This window comes from Neopsephotus bourkii, unplaced genomic scaffold, assembly GCF_033783945.1.
Source record: "Neopsephotus bourkii isolate Nb327-2 ecotype Australia unplaced genomic scaffold, CSIRO-AGI_Nbou_v1 NB_1765, whole genome shotgun sequence".
Taxonomy (NCBI): Eukaryota; Metazoa; Chordata; class Aves; order Psittaciformes; family Psittacidae; genus Neopsephotus; species Neopsephotus bourkii.
The window spans coordinates 3,778,501-3,794,272 of record NW_026902239.1 but is presented as its reverse complement, the minus strand read 5'-3'; the positions used below and the strand labels follow the sequence as shown (position 1 = coordinate 3,794,272).

The 15,772-nt window shown below is 42.9% G+C and overlaps 2 protein-coding genes across 2 annotated transcripts in view; both read right to left on the bottom strand.

The window, feature by feature from the left end:
• REPS1 (RALBP1 associated Eps domain containing 1) overlaps positions 1-15,772 on the bottom strand; it is a 499,053-nt gene that overhangs the window by 61,183 nt on the left and 422,098 nt on the right. The gene's annotated exons all lie outside the window — the stretch shown is intronic.
• PERP (p53 apoptosis effector related to PMP22) lies at positions 4,368-15,075 on the bottom strand. The gene is made up of 3 exons (XM_061378118.1): positions 14,734-15,075; positions 7,409-7,552; positions 4,368-6,786 (listed from the first exon to the last, which is right to left on the bottom strand). The coding sequence occupies exons 1-3, from the start codon at positions 14,942-14,944 to the stop codon at positions 6,551-6,553; spliced, it is 591 nt and encodes a 196-aa protein (XP_061234102.1). The 5' UTR covers positions 14,945-15,075; the 3' UTR covers positions 4,368-6,550.

Here is a 15,772-nt window from a genome sequence, read left to right as displayed (position 1 = left end):
ATAGAGAAAAATACCTTTATTTTTCAGGGTAATCCAAGCTGCAATTCATTTACATTCAGTAGAAGGATACTGGATTTTGTACAGGACCTGACTTCATTGCAAAATAAGAACATCCTCCTACATAAATGAACCCAGTTGAGATCTTGCAGTTTCTCACATGTGGGGCTTTTCTGAGAGACTCTCCCATGGTGGCTGAAAACCGAGGATCATCCATGATGCTTGTAGTGTGTTGTAGTGTAGTGTAGACTGAGTTGGTGCTTGGTCCTTCTGCCATATGCACAGCACAGGAAAGCTCTACAGAGGTTTGAGACCTCTGTTCCCTAGCTGCTGAGCCTGGAGGATAATTTCCATGGGGTTAATACTTTTAGCAAGAATTTCCCAGGACTGGTTTGCTGTCAGACCATCAAGGCCTGCCCCATGCACAGCACTCGCTGACTCTAGTCAGTAAGGCAGGCCTGCCTCAACAAGACAAGCACTTTTAGGCTTAAAAGGCAGTTTCTGCCTTTCGTTAGTGTGACTACACATACAAAACCAGAAGATTACCACAAGAGCAAGTTTTAGCAGCTGGTTTGAAAATATGAACCTGCACCCAGGGCTGTTATTTATGTGAGGAATTCAGGACTGTATTAGGAAAACACGAATTAGGAAAACACAAAAGTCTCTGTACCTAAGCATGGATTTCTTTTTCAGCCTGCTTGTGCTAAGGACAAGTTTCTTCAGCATAGGCTCTACTGGAACCAGGTTTAATCCCCAGTTATTCCTTCTAGATGCTCTGTAGAATTCAGTCGACCTCCAACCCCTCCTCCCCAGGCAAACGGCTGAAATCAAGAGTGTCCTGTAAAGCCACTACTCAGTTACCAGCTGGGATGGCTTCTGGACATTTGGTACCATTGCTGGAGTCTGTACCTTCTTCAGGCAGCTGTGAGGCCACACAAGAGTGGCATGGTACAGTCCTGTTCTACATGTAAGATAATTTTACTTAATCTACTTGCTTTGGGCTGTAGAACTTCTCTGTGGCATAGCTAGGCTAACTAGATAGTTGTCCTACGTTATGATCCTAGCCTTAGCTGCCTTAGGAGAGGAATATAATCTGCCTTACATAGGTAATTCCCAGGTACCACACTTTTTTTACTTACATTTCTGTGTCAGAGAAATGGCTTTCATTCACTGTGCCTTATGCGTCAGTTGGGAACAGCACCAGCTACTTCTTTTCAGCACTTCGAGATTTACAGATAAGACATGCGTACCAGGCATATCTTTAAGAGTTTCGGCCATGAATTTTCACTTTGAGATTCTCCAACCAAAAGTAGGGCTTCACTGAAACCAAAACGTCATATGGAAATGTCTTCTTCTGTATGATATGGAATTGATTTGGCAAGCTGGCTGAAATGAACATGGTGGTCTCCTATCAACGTTTTCAACTTTTCCTATTGACTTGATGCAAAATGTCAATTATGATTCCCCAAATTTTGTTTTGCAAATTGTTTTGTCTTTCTATTACAAATCAGAACAGAAACTAATTTTCACTTGTCAAAATTCATCTAAATCCTTTTTTTTACAGTAAGATCTGCTTATTTCTTGTCCTATGGCATTACTAATACAAACAGAGCTTAAAAATAGGCTATTTACTGAAAAGGGATTGTAATGGCCACATGTCAGCTCCTGACCCAATTATATGCCTTCAAGACCAAGGCAGTCAACTAATTTAGTTTAATCCATGACCATTTCCCAGTGCACCACACTGAAGGATGGGAGTTTGATGGCTTTTTGGCTTACACTTCCATGTGAGTGATTGCTCCAAACCTTTCTGGGCTCTCTCAAAATCAGTGAACACTGATTTCCAATGTGTCCCCTTGATGCTTAGCAATTCTTAGTACTTGTAAAATATTCTGTATTCACAAAGATCTCTGTGGAAAATAGTATGTCTTGCCCACGTTTCCATAAATAAATAAAAACCATCAGTCACACCACTCCTTCTAGTAAATATTATCCAATCTTGCAAAGATGAATCCACAAAGAATATAATTAATGGAAACATTTCTATTAATTATTTATTGATTATATTAATTATATATAATGCATATAGCCTATCATGCATCATTATCTATTTATATTGTTTATACTTATAATATTCATGTTATAAAGCTCTAGATATGCCTGCATGTTTTCCACTACAGTCTTTATGATAAATTCAACCTTATTAAATTTAGGTTTTCAACAATCATAATAAAATAACTTTGAATTATTCTGACATCTCCCAAGTAATTTAAATGGAATTTTATAGAGGCAAAATTTGAGGGCACTGGCTTTTCTGCCTGGAATTTCTGGATGTGGAGCTCCATAGCTGGAGTGGATTGGCCCACACCTGTGGACACCAGAAAACTCCAGACAAAAGACTGCTTACTGTACTAGCACAGACATGCACCATGGATACATCAGACCCATCTTACAAGTATGCTGCACATGCACAGCAAAATCAACATATTCTTGGTCAGTGGGATCCACACATATAAACTACTGCACCTGTGCAGTAATGCTGACATATCTGAGATGTTGTGCATTGCACATGGATTTTGCTGCTCCTGTACCAACACCTGTTACAGGAATCACATTCAGAAACTCAACATCCCTATTTTTTGCAAACTTATCCTCCAGATTTGATTGTACTTCATTGTACAATGAAATTGTTAGTATCATCTCCCATGTTCACTGTGCTGCTTCACCAGCTGGCACTGAAACACCCTTTTTTCAGGATGGTGTTCCTTATTGCCAGTAAGCTCCACTGCTTTTCACTGTGAACCAGTACCTCAGCTCCCTTGACTGCTGTGTGTCTCCTAAAGCATTCAGTTTCCATTGATATATGGCTCATCATTAATTCATAAGTGCTCAATTATCTCAGCAACTCTTTTTTTTTTTCGTGTGTGTGTAACCTTTCCTTTCAGCTTGTGGGTGGTTTGGTTTCTATAGTGCTTATCACCATAACAACCCTCTCCCCAGAAAAAAAAATATACCTTGAATGAGTTACTATGCTGTCTTGATTTATGTATGTATTCCAGGTCCAAAGTCCTTAGATGCAGGATGTTAACAGCAGGTGAATACTTCTGGAGAATTTTACCTTGTTAAGGAACTGCCTAAAAGAATGAGTCACTTGCTACATCAACTAAAAAGACAAAATCCCAGTGGGGTGTGGCAGCTGTTTCCCATATCCATGAGACTGAAGCATTAATCATTAATCATCCCATTCAGGTTAGCTGGAATTAGCCTTCCCTAGCACCCAGACATGCACATTTTTGATTGCTCAAAACTCCCCCTGAGTCAAGATCCAAGTGTGCTTGGAATCTTCTAAACTGCTCCCTCTTCTCTGGGGTTGGATTAGAAGGAGCTACCCTGCAGCCTGAAGCTTGCTGGAGTTGTTCAGTGGATTTTAGTGAGCACAGATTTAGGCTGCTGCTGCATACAGACTGGAGATAAATAAGAATACAAATGTTCTTCGTGGCAAAAAAGATGGTCATTATGGAAACCCTCCCATTACCTTCAAAGCATTTAGGAAAATCTAAACAGAACAAAAATGTTATCCCTTATTGTATTAAAGAGTAGTTAAGTGCAGGGTGGGGGGAGGACACACACAAAACCAAAAGAAACCCATGCAAGCTTCCAGCATCCAGGGTGGTGTGTTTCAAAACTAAGACATTTAAGGACTAGTACAGCTTAAAAAAAACAGAATAGTGAACCTCTTTCTGGAAATCACAAGCTGCAGGCTGCTTAAAGACAGTGGTGGCTAACAGGAGGTTTGCTTTCTGTAAAAGCACAGGGAGAAAGAGTTGTTCAGGATACAGAATGACACTAGCATAGGGCTATCTGCGGGCCATATATGATCCAAGTTTAGAAATGGGAATGTTTCCATCACAGGAGAAGTGCAGCCTTCCACTGAAAATAGCAGACTGGTACTGTCTTTTTCTCACTATTTAAAGCTCTTGAACAGCATAGGAAAAGTGCTTGCCCAGTTTTGATAAACAAAGAAAATGCTTCCCACATCTGAGACCTCCTGTAGGCTATTGCACGCTTAAAATGTTTAGAGTTCCCCCTCAAGTTGTGATGCATTAGAAAGGTTTTGAGTTCACAAAGAGCTCTTTTATGCCTGGCACTTCCAGTGGAAGTGCACAGACGTGTTTTACAGTGCATACTCAAGCTTATTTGGCTGGAAAATGAAGTTGTTGCCTCCTGGATGTGAGGTCTGTAACTTCATTTTGTTAATCTGACACTTCATAAATACTGATACTCATGTTAAGAGGAGGAAGGAATGGTTATTTGCTTGAGCTTATGAAATGAATCTGTGAAGCACAAACAGCACGAGGTTTCTACAACCATCAGTTAAACCAGTTTTAATTAAGCCACCATATTTGAAAGGACCGCCACATACATGAGTATCACTCGAGAGTAATTAATATTTGCAATAGCTTTGTCGCAAACATCTTAAACACATAACATGCTGGTTATGCTTCTACCCCTCCCAGTATATTCAGAGCCAAGTTTATTTTACATTTGTGCTTTTTTGACAAGTTATGACAATGCTTACAAAAAAACATAAAAAAGATATGTTAAACCCTATTGCTTATCCTCCCTCTCATTAGGAAGAGTGTCCATTTTCTTATGTCTTTTCTCCTTCTCAGCTTTAGCTGTGCAAGGATTTTCCACACTTGGGATTCTCTGCTGTGTTTTGAATTCACTAGGAAATAGGCAAGTAGGTACTATCACTACTCATGATACAGGTAAGTCAACACAGTATTCCACACCAGCCAGTACTGTACAGAAAAGGGGGGAGAGACACATTAATCACGGATTCTCTTCTTCACCAAGAATCATAAATGGAGTTGATTATATATATATGCAATGACTTAGCTTGTAACACAGTTCTGAAGTCTGCAGGTATTTATGCTCCATAAAGTTATAAAATACAGGCCTCGAAGGGACCTTCAGAAGTCACATGGCTTTTCCATAACAGAATCGTATGAATTATATATAGAATTACCAAATTAAAATAAGTATTACAAAATGGAAAGCTATATATACACAACAAATATTGAGCATTGAAAATGCTTAGTTCTAAATGACTGTAGCTTTACAGTATGCTGGTTAATGCTTTGTAAGTTTGATTTTGTACATGTGCATGAATACGTATACCCACACACCCTCTCCTAAGTGCTGGAGTCACAATAGTAGGAAGCAATTCCCCAGCTGCTCGTTACGGAGTAACACAGAGCATTTGCCTTCCGCTCTATCTGTACCCCCCTCAGAATCTGTCTCTACTAGACCTACTTCCCCCATAGCTGCAAGAGGAGCTCCACAAATGAGTCTCTTCATTCTTCTTCTCAAGATGAAGAAAGCTCTTGGCAAAGATAGACCATAATAAACTTGCTGTAAGCTGCTGCAGATCCATGACCAATACAGAGAAGTCTCCAGAATCGCTGGCTCCAGAAACACAAGCTAGGAGCCAGCCCGATTACTTTCTGAGATGGGTGTCTGCATGAAGTTTGCATATACAAATTGCTCACAGAACTGCTTTTCTATATTTACCTGTTATCCCTAGCGACTCACAAAGCAGTCACAAGTTTACTAAACTCTGGAGTACCTACAGTGTGCTTCAGAAACTTTTGGAAGTTTTCAGCACCTATGCCAAGATTTTCCTCCAAAGCACAGCTGATAACTAAAAACACTGCAGTTTAAAAGGACAAAGGGTAGTGTATGTACTATTCAAAGGTATTTGTATTTTCTAAACCAGCATCCCTCAAAAGCCATGTAAAAATGATGTGGTATAACATCCAAAAGTTTATTGACTCTCTGTGACAACGTAAATTAAAATTGTATGTGGCTCCATCACAAGTCCTGCAGCAGCCACAAACACACCAGCATTACATTAGCCACTGTTATACACACACCAGCTCTATGCTTTAGAGATCTTCATCCAACAGCACCAATGGGAGGAAAATAAATTTTTATTTTATTTTCCCCTTAATTCAAATGGTTAATAGTCAACAATAGTCCAGTAACCGCAATGAGAAGAGATTCTTAGGCAGTCAGTGACTGTTAGTCTCAGGGAAGTTCCTTCGTTGGGACTGATTTTGGTAGTAAAATAATTTTTTGGAAGGGTTTTTTTTTTTCCTAGTTCCATTTAAGGCAATTTTGTCAGAGGTGATAACAAAATAACCTGCAAGTCCTTCTGTGTTGTTTAAAATCCCTCCTCTTCCTGTCTACACTGTATTTTTATTCATAAGCAAGTGTTTGAATAAAATAAGGATGACTCATTAGTTGGGAGAGGAAAGAGCAAGTAAACCAAATAAAATTGACATTAGAATATGTAAATAATATTTTAGGTAAAAGCTATTTGCTTAATGTTTGCTTAATGATGACAATGTTTTTACTAATTTATTGCCAGGTCTAGTAAGAAATACTCTGGAGAAACTTTTTTTTCAGTCTCCTATATTCACACCAAATTTACATCAGGGGCACTCCTCTGTTGTTTCAACAGTCAATTGTACTTGGACTCAATCTTTCAGTTTAAGTATGGTGCTCTCTCTGGGGAGGAGTAGTAATAGGTAGGCTTGATGTTTCCCAGGACTTCATCTTCCCAGTTGGGGAGACAGCAGAAAAAGAAAGCACAACCTATTACAACAACAGTGCTGGCCCAACCAAAGCCATAGGCCCAGCTGAACATGTTATCTCCTATCAGTGGAATTTCTTCAGTGAATTTTACTGGGTAGATGACCAAGCCTATGATCTGGAAGGCAGCTGGAGAGAGAAATAAAGAAAAGCAGGGGTAAATAACAAAGAATGTATTACATTTCTCACTAAAAAAAAGATACCTGGAGATAACTGCGTATCTTTCTAAGATATGTAACGATTAGCTTCAGTCATACAGTCAGATCTGCGTTCTTACAGAGGTAAATGACTTCTGGCCAAGGCAGATCCCCACCCCTATCTGGCTGTCGGTGATGTTGCTAGGTTGCTAAGGCACATACCTGCATGCTGTGACTAGCCCTGTCCTACAGCTCAGCAACCGTGATCCCTGCAGAGTCAGTTACCACCCACTTGTACCATAGCCACATCTCTCTTCCTCCCCTTGGGAAGGTGAAAAGTGCCCAGGGCTCTCAGCTCCCATGTGATATGCAGGGTCAGAGGTGTTGGCTGCCTCCATACACTGCTTTTGAGAAAGTGCTAACTGACAAAAGCCACTGGAGCTTCTCTAACCATTATTCTCTCAGAGCATAAATCAACATTCCTTTGTTCCCCATAAAAATGAATCAAAAAATAGAAAAGGCAGCTTACTTCATAAGAGAATCTCTACCTATTATGTTTTCCTCTTAAGCTTGTTTTACATCTAAAATAACCTTGTCTTTGTGCCCAGCCTTACCAACAACGAAGAGCAAGCCTCCAATTCCTCGAACAAAGTTGAAGCGGAGTATCTCAATTGAGAATGCGATGACTGCAAGGGCGAAACAAATGACCAGGATCACAAAGCCCACAAGGTAGGTGGCAGCTGCTGCTCTCCCCCATCCTTGAAGAGAAAACAAGAAATACATTACACACAGCACTGCACTGAACTGCAGATCACTGCAGGGCTTTGGCTTCCTTTAATGATTTTTTGTTGAAACCCTTTACTGTAAGAAGCTTGTCCTATGTCAAAGCAACACTGGATGCCTCCAAAGTGCACAGCTGCAGAGGAGAAAGGCACTATTGTTGGTGGAGCAGCCACAGAACTCCCCACCTACTAACCTGTCCTGCTAAAAAGAGGGATAAAGTGCAGCATGATATTAGAGATAACACCTCCAAACTCTGTATCTGTAAGAGACCCACAGACACCTGAGCAGATAGGACACAACCACTCAGAATGTACTTGATCATTATTGTTCCTGTTCAACGTGCAAGTTTACAAAACCACTTTGATGCCTGGGGAAGTATGAAAGCAGGCAAGAGTGTACCATCACAGGAGATAATGCTGGGAAGTAATAGTGCTGTCAGCATACAGGTTCCCTCCTGTTTATGACAAGAATAATGCACATGGAGCAAAACTGGCATGACCAAAAAGAAATAGATCTGTAATAGCTGAAATGAGAGATGACAAAGAGAAAGCTCTTGAAGATAAATATCTATTCACAGCTGGAAAACAAATTAGGAAGAGCTAAAATGTAGCAGGTGGAGGAGAAACAGCAGAAACTGAGGTAAAGTGGAAGAGTCCTCTTTGAATCATTGCTTTGACATTTGAAGCAACTGGGTAGTGCAGATCCTTAGGATTAAGCAACTACAGACTGGAAGAGGCTCAAGCATGAAGCAAGTGGCCTCACTCAGGAGAGCAGCACCAGAAACCACAACTCACCCCCTAGAGGCCAGGACAGCAAAGGTAAGACAACCTGCCAGAAAAACAGCCAGCATTTTTCCCTTTCCATACTGCCACAGGCTTGTGGAAAGGCACTCATTATGGGCAGACCCTGTGCTCTTTAGAAACCAAGCAGGAGTTCAGGTGAGCCCAACACAAACAGATGTGTTCCTGCCTCCGGGGCAGGATACCTGCCCAAATGGACTAAACCATTGGGCTAGTGCTTTGGTTTTTAGTCAGCTGTCATCACAGCGCACTTCCTACATCTGCATAATGTGGGTTTCTACTTTCACACGTTCAGACAGGGTAGGGTCAGATTCCGAGCTCCCTCTAATGTAGGAATAAAGAAAGCACCAAGATTTAGGTCAGGACATTAAAAAAAACAAGTCTCTTTCATCAGAGCTCTGTTCCCACACAGCTGAAGAAACTCCACCTGCTTTCCATGTAGACCTCGGGTCCCTCTGTGCAAAAACTTGTTTGAGACACAGAACGCTGTAAAACTATTTCAGACACCTCTACTACATGTATCAATTTACTCTCTGAAAGCAAAACACTGTTTTACAGCCATTTTCATTAGAACAGTCTCAACTAGTTTCTTTCCCCCTACTCCCACAGCAAAGTGAAATACAGTAGCTATCAGCCACATCTCATCCCTACCACCTGAAGACAGTCATGCTGGCATAGAAAGGGTAAGGAAAAGCTTTTCTTTACCCTGTCACTTCTTGAAGCTAGTCAAGACAGCAGAATCTTTTCCAATTCTTTCTCCTTCACATAGCTGTGGATGCTTCATAATCTTTCCCTAACAGTGTTGTGGCGTGAGGAGGAAGGGAGGACGCCTGATGAATATCTGGAGATTAAAGCTGCATCAGTGGTCTGATAAAATCTTTTAATACAAAATATTCTGACATACCTAGCACAGGTACTGGGTATTGTCTCCACAATAGGATTTATTTAGAGATAACTAATACAAAGCAATAGTTAGTCATTACACACAGCCATCCCAGGAAAACTGATTCAGATTAAATGACCTAGGAATGCTATTTATCGATATTTGCCCTATTAAGAAAAAAAGCATAACCACCAGAAGGAACACCTAGTTATCAAAGCACATTCCCTTTCAAAAGCATTACATATGCTGGCACAGTACAGGAAGCCAAGCATAGCATCTGCCTGATAAAATTTAGGTTGCAAATTCAAATACCCCTGCAGGTCAGACACCTTGAGGTTGGTGCAACAAAAAAATGACTGGAGGAGATAAACCAGAAAGCCCCAGTGCTCTCTGCTATTTCCATATCCTCTGTACTTATTTTACAAGCATAACAGGCTTTTGGATACAGGTCAGCCCTGGCTCCACTCACAGTGATTTATTTTCTTGTCTCTGGCAATACGAAAGTGACAACACACAGCTGTAGGAGATCTTGTCAGGAAGTTAATATCAAGCCCAGCTTTGCTTCAAGTCTTTAAAAACAGGACTGTATGAGGCACCACCATTATGAAATTCAATGGGTTCTGTGCTCACGTGCAACAGAGCTCAGTGCTGGTGACCCTGTGTCTTCCCCAGAAGCAGTTATCAGTGGGTTGATAATGACAAGACTGATTCATAGGTGCTGGCCACAGCACTGAATAGGTCTACTCTGGTCTGGACTAGACAACAGCCATCAAAAAGCCACAAGAGCACTGGTAGGAGTCACAGGAGGAGCAGCAAAAAGCTTTGGACTTATGTATATTTGCACAGTATAAAGGAAATAAGAGAAAATATAAGAAAATACAAAGAATATATGAAAAAAATCTCCAAAAAATAACTAAGTCTTGCAATAAGTGACTGATGGGAGAGGTTCAGGTGGGAGGTTGCGCCCTTACCGAGCACAGCGTGCAGCCTGGCCACTCTCCTTTTCCACACAAGCCATTGCTACTCCCATCAACAGAGAGAGCTTTCAGCAGAGGGGCTGCTGCAGGGCTCCAACTGAAATTGCTGTTTCTCTGTGCAGGATCCCCATACCTATCAAGCCTGGCTTTCCCAGCTCCTTTTCTCCCGACTCCCGAGAGCTGATCAAGCCCCCTGCAGGCACACAGCTCTCCTGTCTCCTTCTGCAAGATCCTCCACCTACAGCTCCAAGCTGCTAGGAGGGGAGAACTGCAGGTTTACGTTATCACTGCTGCCTTCAGAACTGGAGCGACCTGCTCACACTCAAAGAGAGATCAGCTCCAGTTTCTAGGTGGTTTGTGCTCAGAAGTACCTTGTAATCATGAGACATTTAGCCAGAATTTAAAGTTTTTTCCATAGAAGATTCTCAGGTCCCTTCATTTAGCAGGGACAGTATTTCTTACTCAAAATAGGCACAAATATGATGTCTGTTTATGAAATCATACACCACCACCACCACAATGATTTGGGGCTGCATAAATAGAACAGAAAACCAGAATAGTTGTAGATATTAGTGTTCTCTAGCTCAATTTTGCCTCAAATGAGAGTCAAGTACTTTGTGTCTAATCAGCAGAAAGGTATTTATCAATTAGGTGGTGTTGAAAGAACATTAGAAAACTGTTCAGGGGCTGAAGGTCTATAATTATTAGGAAGGATTAAGACTTTTATTACATAGCTTGATTAATGATGACTGTGGAAAGGAACTAAGCTGCAAATATTATTGTGCAAATAACTAGGAGGGGTCAGGATTATTTAATGATGAATACCACTAATATGATGAAATTAAAAAACAGCAAGCAACAAAGCCTTAGCATAAGGTGTATTTCTTGATCTTATTCAGCCTCAGCCTTACCAGGAAGGAGATGGAAGCTCTACAGGGTAGGATATTTAAGTCTAGACTTCACTTTAGAAATTAATAAAGGCGCTGGGAAAATAGTCCATCAGGAAGATGAACTGCTATAGAATTTGAAACAACAAGCCTCTCTCATCTTTGTTCATCTACTTACAAAAGCAGAAACTAGTTTGTTAGCTTGTGAATAACTGGAATCTTGGGGTAGATGTTTTTACCATGATATGCATAGATGAGGCATGTTTTTACACTGTAGTTATAATACTTTTCTGTATATAAACGACAGTAGCAATTCTTGTCTTGTCAGTTCATTACATAGAATGCCCCAATATACCTGCTTTTGCTGACGGAAAAAAAAATAGCAAACTGCAAGCAAGAGACCTCTGTCAATATTTTTCTTGCTCACAGAATGTGCAAATTTCCATGGTAGCACTACTGGTGAAGGAAAGGTATGTGCATACCCACTGCAAGCACAGGATAGCCCAGAATCAAACGTTCACTGGGAGGGCTGGTTGGGAATTAGTGTTGGGAATCACAGTTCTGTTTTGGATTTAGAAGTGCTGGAAAAGCAATTGCTTACTATCAAACTATTAAATAAAACCCTCTGGTACAAACCTGGCTTCAGCCACTTAGCTCTGCTGGGAGCTCAGGAAAGGCACAGCCCTATGTATTTCCAGCTTTTAACATCTCCAGATTACCAGCAGCTGAAGCGTGCATGCCCAGGGGCCCGCAAAGCCCTCTGGCAAGGGACACCAGCCTCGCCTGTTGCTGGGATCTTTTACTGGGGAGATGCAATAAATGTTTTCTGGGTGTAGCCAGGGACACCAACTGCTACACCTTTGCAATTATCCTTTTCCAAATGCCTGCACTTGGCCAACACTATCCTGGCCCCATAAATCAGAGAAGCATGCCTGAAGAGGCACACTGAAAGGTAAGTGTACATGTAACAATCCTTCTCTGTTTATCTGGCCCCTTAGAGAAGTTAACACATGCACTCAGCTTCACCAATAACCTGTGGTTATTAAAGTCCAAACTTCTAAGGACACAGGTACAGTTGCACAGCCACAATGAAACATGATTCAAAAAAGCTGGGCTCCTACTTCTAAGTTCCACCTCTCCCACCCCCACCCCCCTTTTTTTTGGCACTTAACTAAGGATCCAGATGAATGCTTCCCTTTTTTACTTTGGCTCCTGTGTGCTTAATAAATACCGTCTGTTAGGAATACAAGCAAGAGTTAATCTCTTTGGCATCACCTTTACTGCACATACACGCCCATCTTTTACAGTGATAATTCAGAGTCAAACTGACTGCTACTGCTGAACCCAGGACATGGGAGCAAGCCATCCAGAAGCACTGGGAGGACACAGCCGTGCACATGTACTGCTCCTAAACTTAGAGCTTCATCACTATAAAGACAACCACCCTCTCCCAAGTAACCACATTGCAAACAATCCTTGTCAGATCTGATAGCTTACCAGTATGTTTAAACACACAGTCAACAGTTTAATCCTGCAGTGGTCCAGACTAAGTCAACTTGAGTCATATTCTAGTGCAGCACAGCAGCTCTGCATTGCAACACTTTGATAATACACAGGTGCTGCCAGCCAGGACACTTCCCAGACACAAACCAGTATGGAGCTCTAAACAAAATCCCTTTCCCACCTCCCTACTAAATGACATCCTACTCTTCTTTTTTCCCCACTTCTTCCCTCTCATGCGGAATTTGCAAGTGTGTATTTAGAAACAATGCAGTTGAAAAGACACTTCTATTTGCAAATCTTTCTCTGCTCCTGCCCTCCCCCCCCATTTAAAATAAGTTACCCATCTGCTTTTTCTCTTCCACTTCTTAGTACACAGCTCAATTAAGAAACTGTCTAATGAAGCTTTCAATTAATGGGGATCCATTCTGAAGTTTTCATTTCATCAGGAGAGGTGCAGGACATTTAGTGCATAGTAGTTACATTACATAGTAGTACAGTAGCAAAACACAAGCTATTCATCTCAATTAATTAACTTTTATTTTCCTGCAGCAGTGCTGTAAATGCCTGGCAGGCATTTTTTCCTTTGTAAATGCCCTCTCCTATTTTGAGCCTGATGGCATTAACATAGAAAAAAAGGGAACAAAATAAATCAAACTTGAACTCATATCCTGTTGAGATGTAAATAGTATTTGAGTAGACAGTGGCACTGATGTCATGAAAATTAGAGAAGAGGCAAAGTGAAGTTGGTGTAAATAAGCCAAGAATTTAAATGAGTTTTGGGTTAAACGAGGCAAGGCTTAACTGAGTGAAGTCAAAGATACTCTTCATCTCTGACAGCTTGTTAACTATTAAAAACAGCATAAAGTTGCTTTTGCCCCACAACGCCTAGGGCTGACGCAAAGCACACACCCATCAGCACTCAGGGACATGAGCAGCTGTGTCACTACAGGAGAAAGCAGAAGTGTATGAGCAGTTCTTCCCTGTGCAATGCAAATCTTGGCAGCTCTGCACTAGCTTTTCCTGTGTCTAATGGGGGAGACAGATACTTATGTCACTCCAGCCAGATTTCTGCCACCTACAATATAACCTGGAGTCATCACCTGGCTGAGGAACAAAGCCACTGCTCTTACAATATATTCAGGACTCAGCTCACGCATGAGTGTTGCAATGAAAAGCTGCTGGAAGTCAGTCCGCAGCACTGAGGCAGCAAGGGATCGCAGTCCCAGCTCTCCCAGCTGAAACACACCCTTCCAGCTTCCCAGTCCCCAAAGTACCCTCATCTTAAGGCGGGTCTGCTTATTTCTCCAGAAATATTTTGTGTGAGGGAAAATCAGATGGAATCAGACCCACGTCTTCTAGCAAATAACAAGAAGTCCCCCCAAAGCACCAAAAACTGGGAGTGTGCAGTAAGTACACTGGCAGTGCCAGATACAGAAGCATACAGACACCCAGCAAGTTAAAACAGAGGCACCATTATCCCCTGATTTAGGCCCCAGTGCAATAGAGAGGTATACAGAGGAAATAGCATTTTTTTTCCAGCCCGCAAATCCACATCAGGCCGCTTGAAGCTGTAGGTCAGGAGGCATCCTAACAGCCACATTCCCTTGAGAAGGCAGGGTTAAACTGAGGTGCTCTCCCACTCCTGTGGGCTAGGGGGAAAACAACTTTACTATTATCCAGGGGTGGTTCTCCACCAGACACCCTGCACAAACTTTTCCATGCTCACCATCCAACCGGCGAGGCCACCAGCACAAGGAGGGGAAATGGCTAAGTGCCAGGCCAGGCTGCTGAGGCTTGCAGCCAGCAGGTAGGCAAAAGGAAGTAGGGTGAGAAAGGGGCTTGTGGTCAATTAGTTCTTTTTCTTCGGTTGCACCAATAGAAGAGACTGAATGTTTGACTAACAGGTTGGAAGGGACCTCAAGGACCATCTGACAAACCAGATCGCTCTAAAAGTCTAGACCTGTATTTCTTTGCTGGTTTAAGCCCTAAAACAGCACTAGCACTGACTCTGCAAGGGCAACTCCATCCCAGAAAGCAGCAGCTCCACGACAGCAGTGGGGAGACCCTCCATGGCAAGGCACCCCCTGCTTCCCAGCCATCACTCACCATAGTCCATGAGGGACTCGCAACTCCAGTTGAGGTCCTCCTCGCCGCGTGTGCAGCTCTCCCAGAGTGACGCTTGCTGCACGTAGGGCTCGGACTCGGACTCCAGCCAGCCCCTGCCTGCCAGGGCGATGATGCCCATGATGATGGCGAGGCCCAGAAGCAGAGGCAGGAGCCACCGGCACCTCCAGCAGGCGAGGCCGCACGCCACCATCCTGCCCTGCCGGTGGGGACACCCGGCGAGCCCGAGCGCCGCGGGTACGGTGTGCGAAGACGCTGCGGTGCGACGAGACGGGACGGGACGGTGCGTGCGTGCCGATCCGAGCGGGTTTTTAAGGCGGCGGGGCGGAGGCAGTCCCACCCACATTCCTCTGACTAAGCCTGGCGGCGGCGGCCCTGACCGGTGTGGCTGGCGCGGTGGAGGGGAGGGAGCGCGGGACCCGGCGGGCCCGGCCCCGTTCCTGGCTCTGTCCCAGCTGCCGGCGTCCCGCCACTCACCTTACCGTGCTCTGGCTGGCAGTTCGCCTTTTAGTGGCTCCCACCAAACTTCGGTTCTCGTAGTTTCACAGGCGCTGCCCGGATGTTTGAACCTCATCTTTCTCTTCCCTGTTCCTTAGATAAACAGATCAATGTTTACCAGCATTGATAACACTAATGGTGTTAGCCGCTTCAGGTAGGAAAAGCTTGCAGTAAGTTGCTTTGCAGTTGAAATGGCCAACTTCTTGCCCAGTTTTTGGGCAGTTTTCATGCAGACAAGAAGGAAGAAAGGTGTTATTTGAGGATGGAAATGTGACATTATTACCAAGGAAGCCATCGCTTGCCTGGCATCAAGCTCAGCATTAAACAAATGCATGTTTCCTAATGGCTGTCTAGCAAGCATTTGGTTGCAGTTGTGCCCTGGATTCCAACCAGATTGTATTGGGCCCAGTCCAGCAGTGGCACTCAGGACCCATATGCCCTGATCTTTCCCTATTCCATGTCTAGAAATGGACCCCTGGGATGACCAAAATGAAGGCTTCCCCGTCACATGGCTTGAATAAAC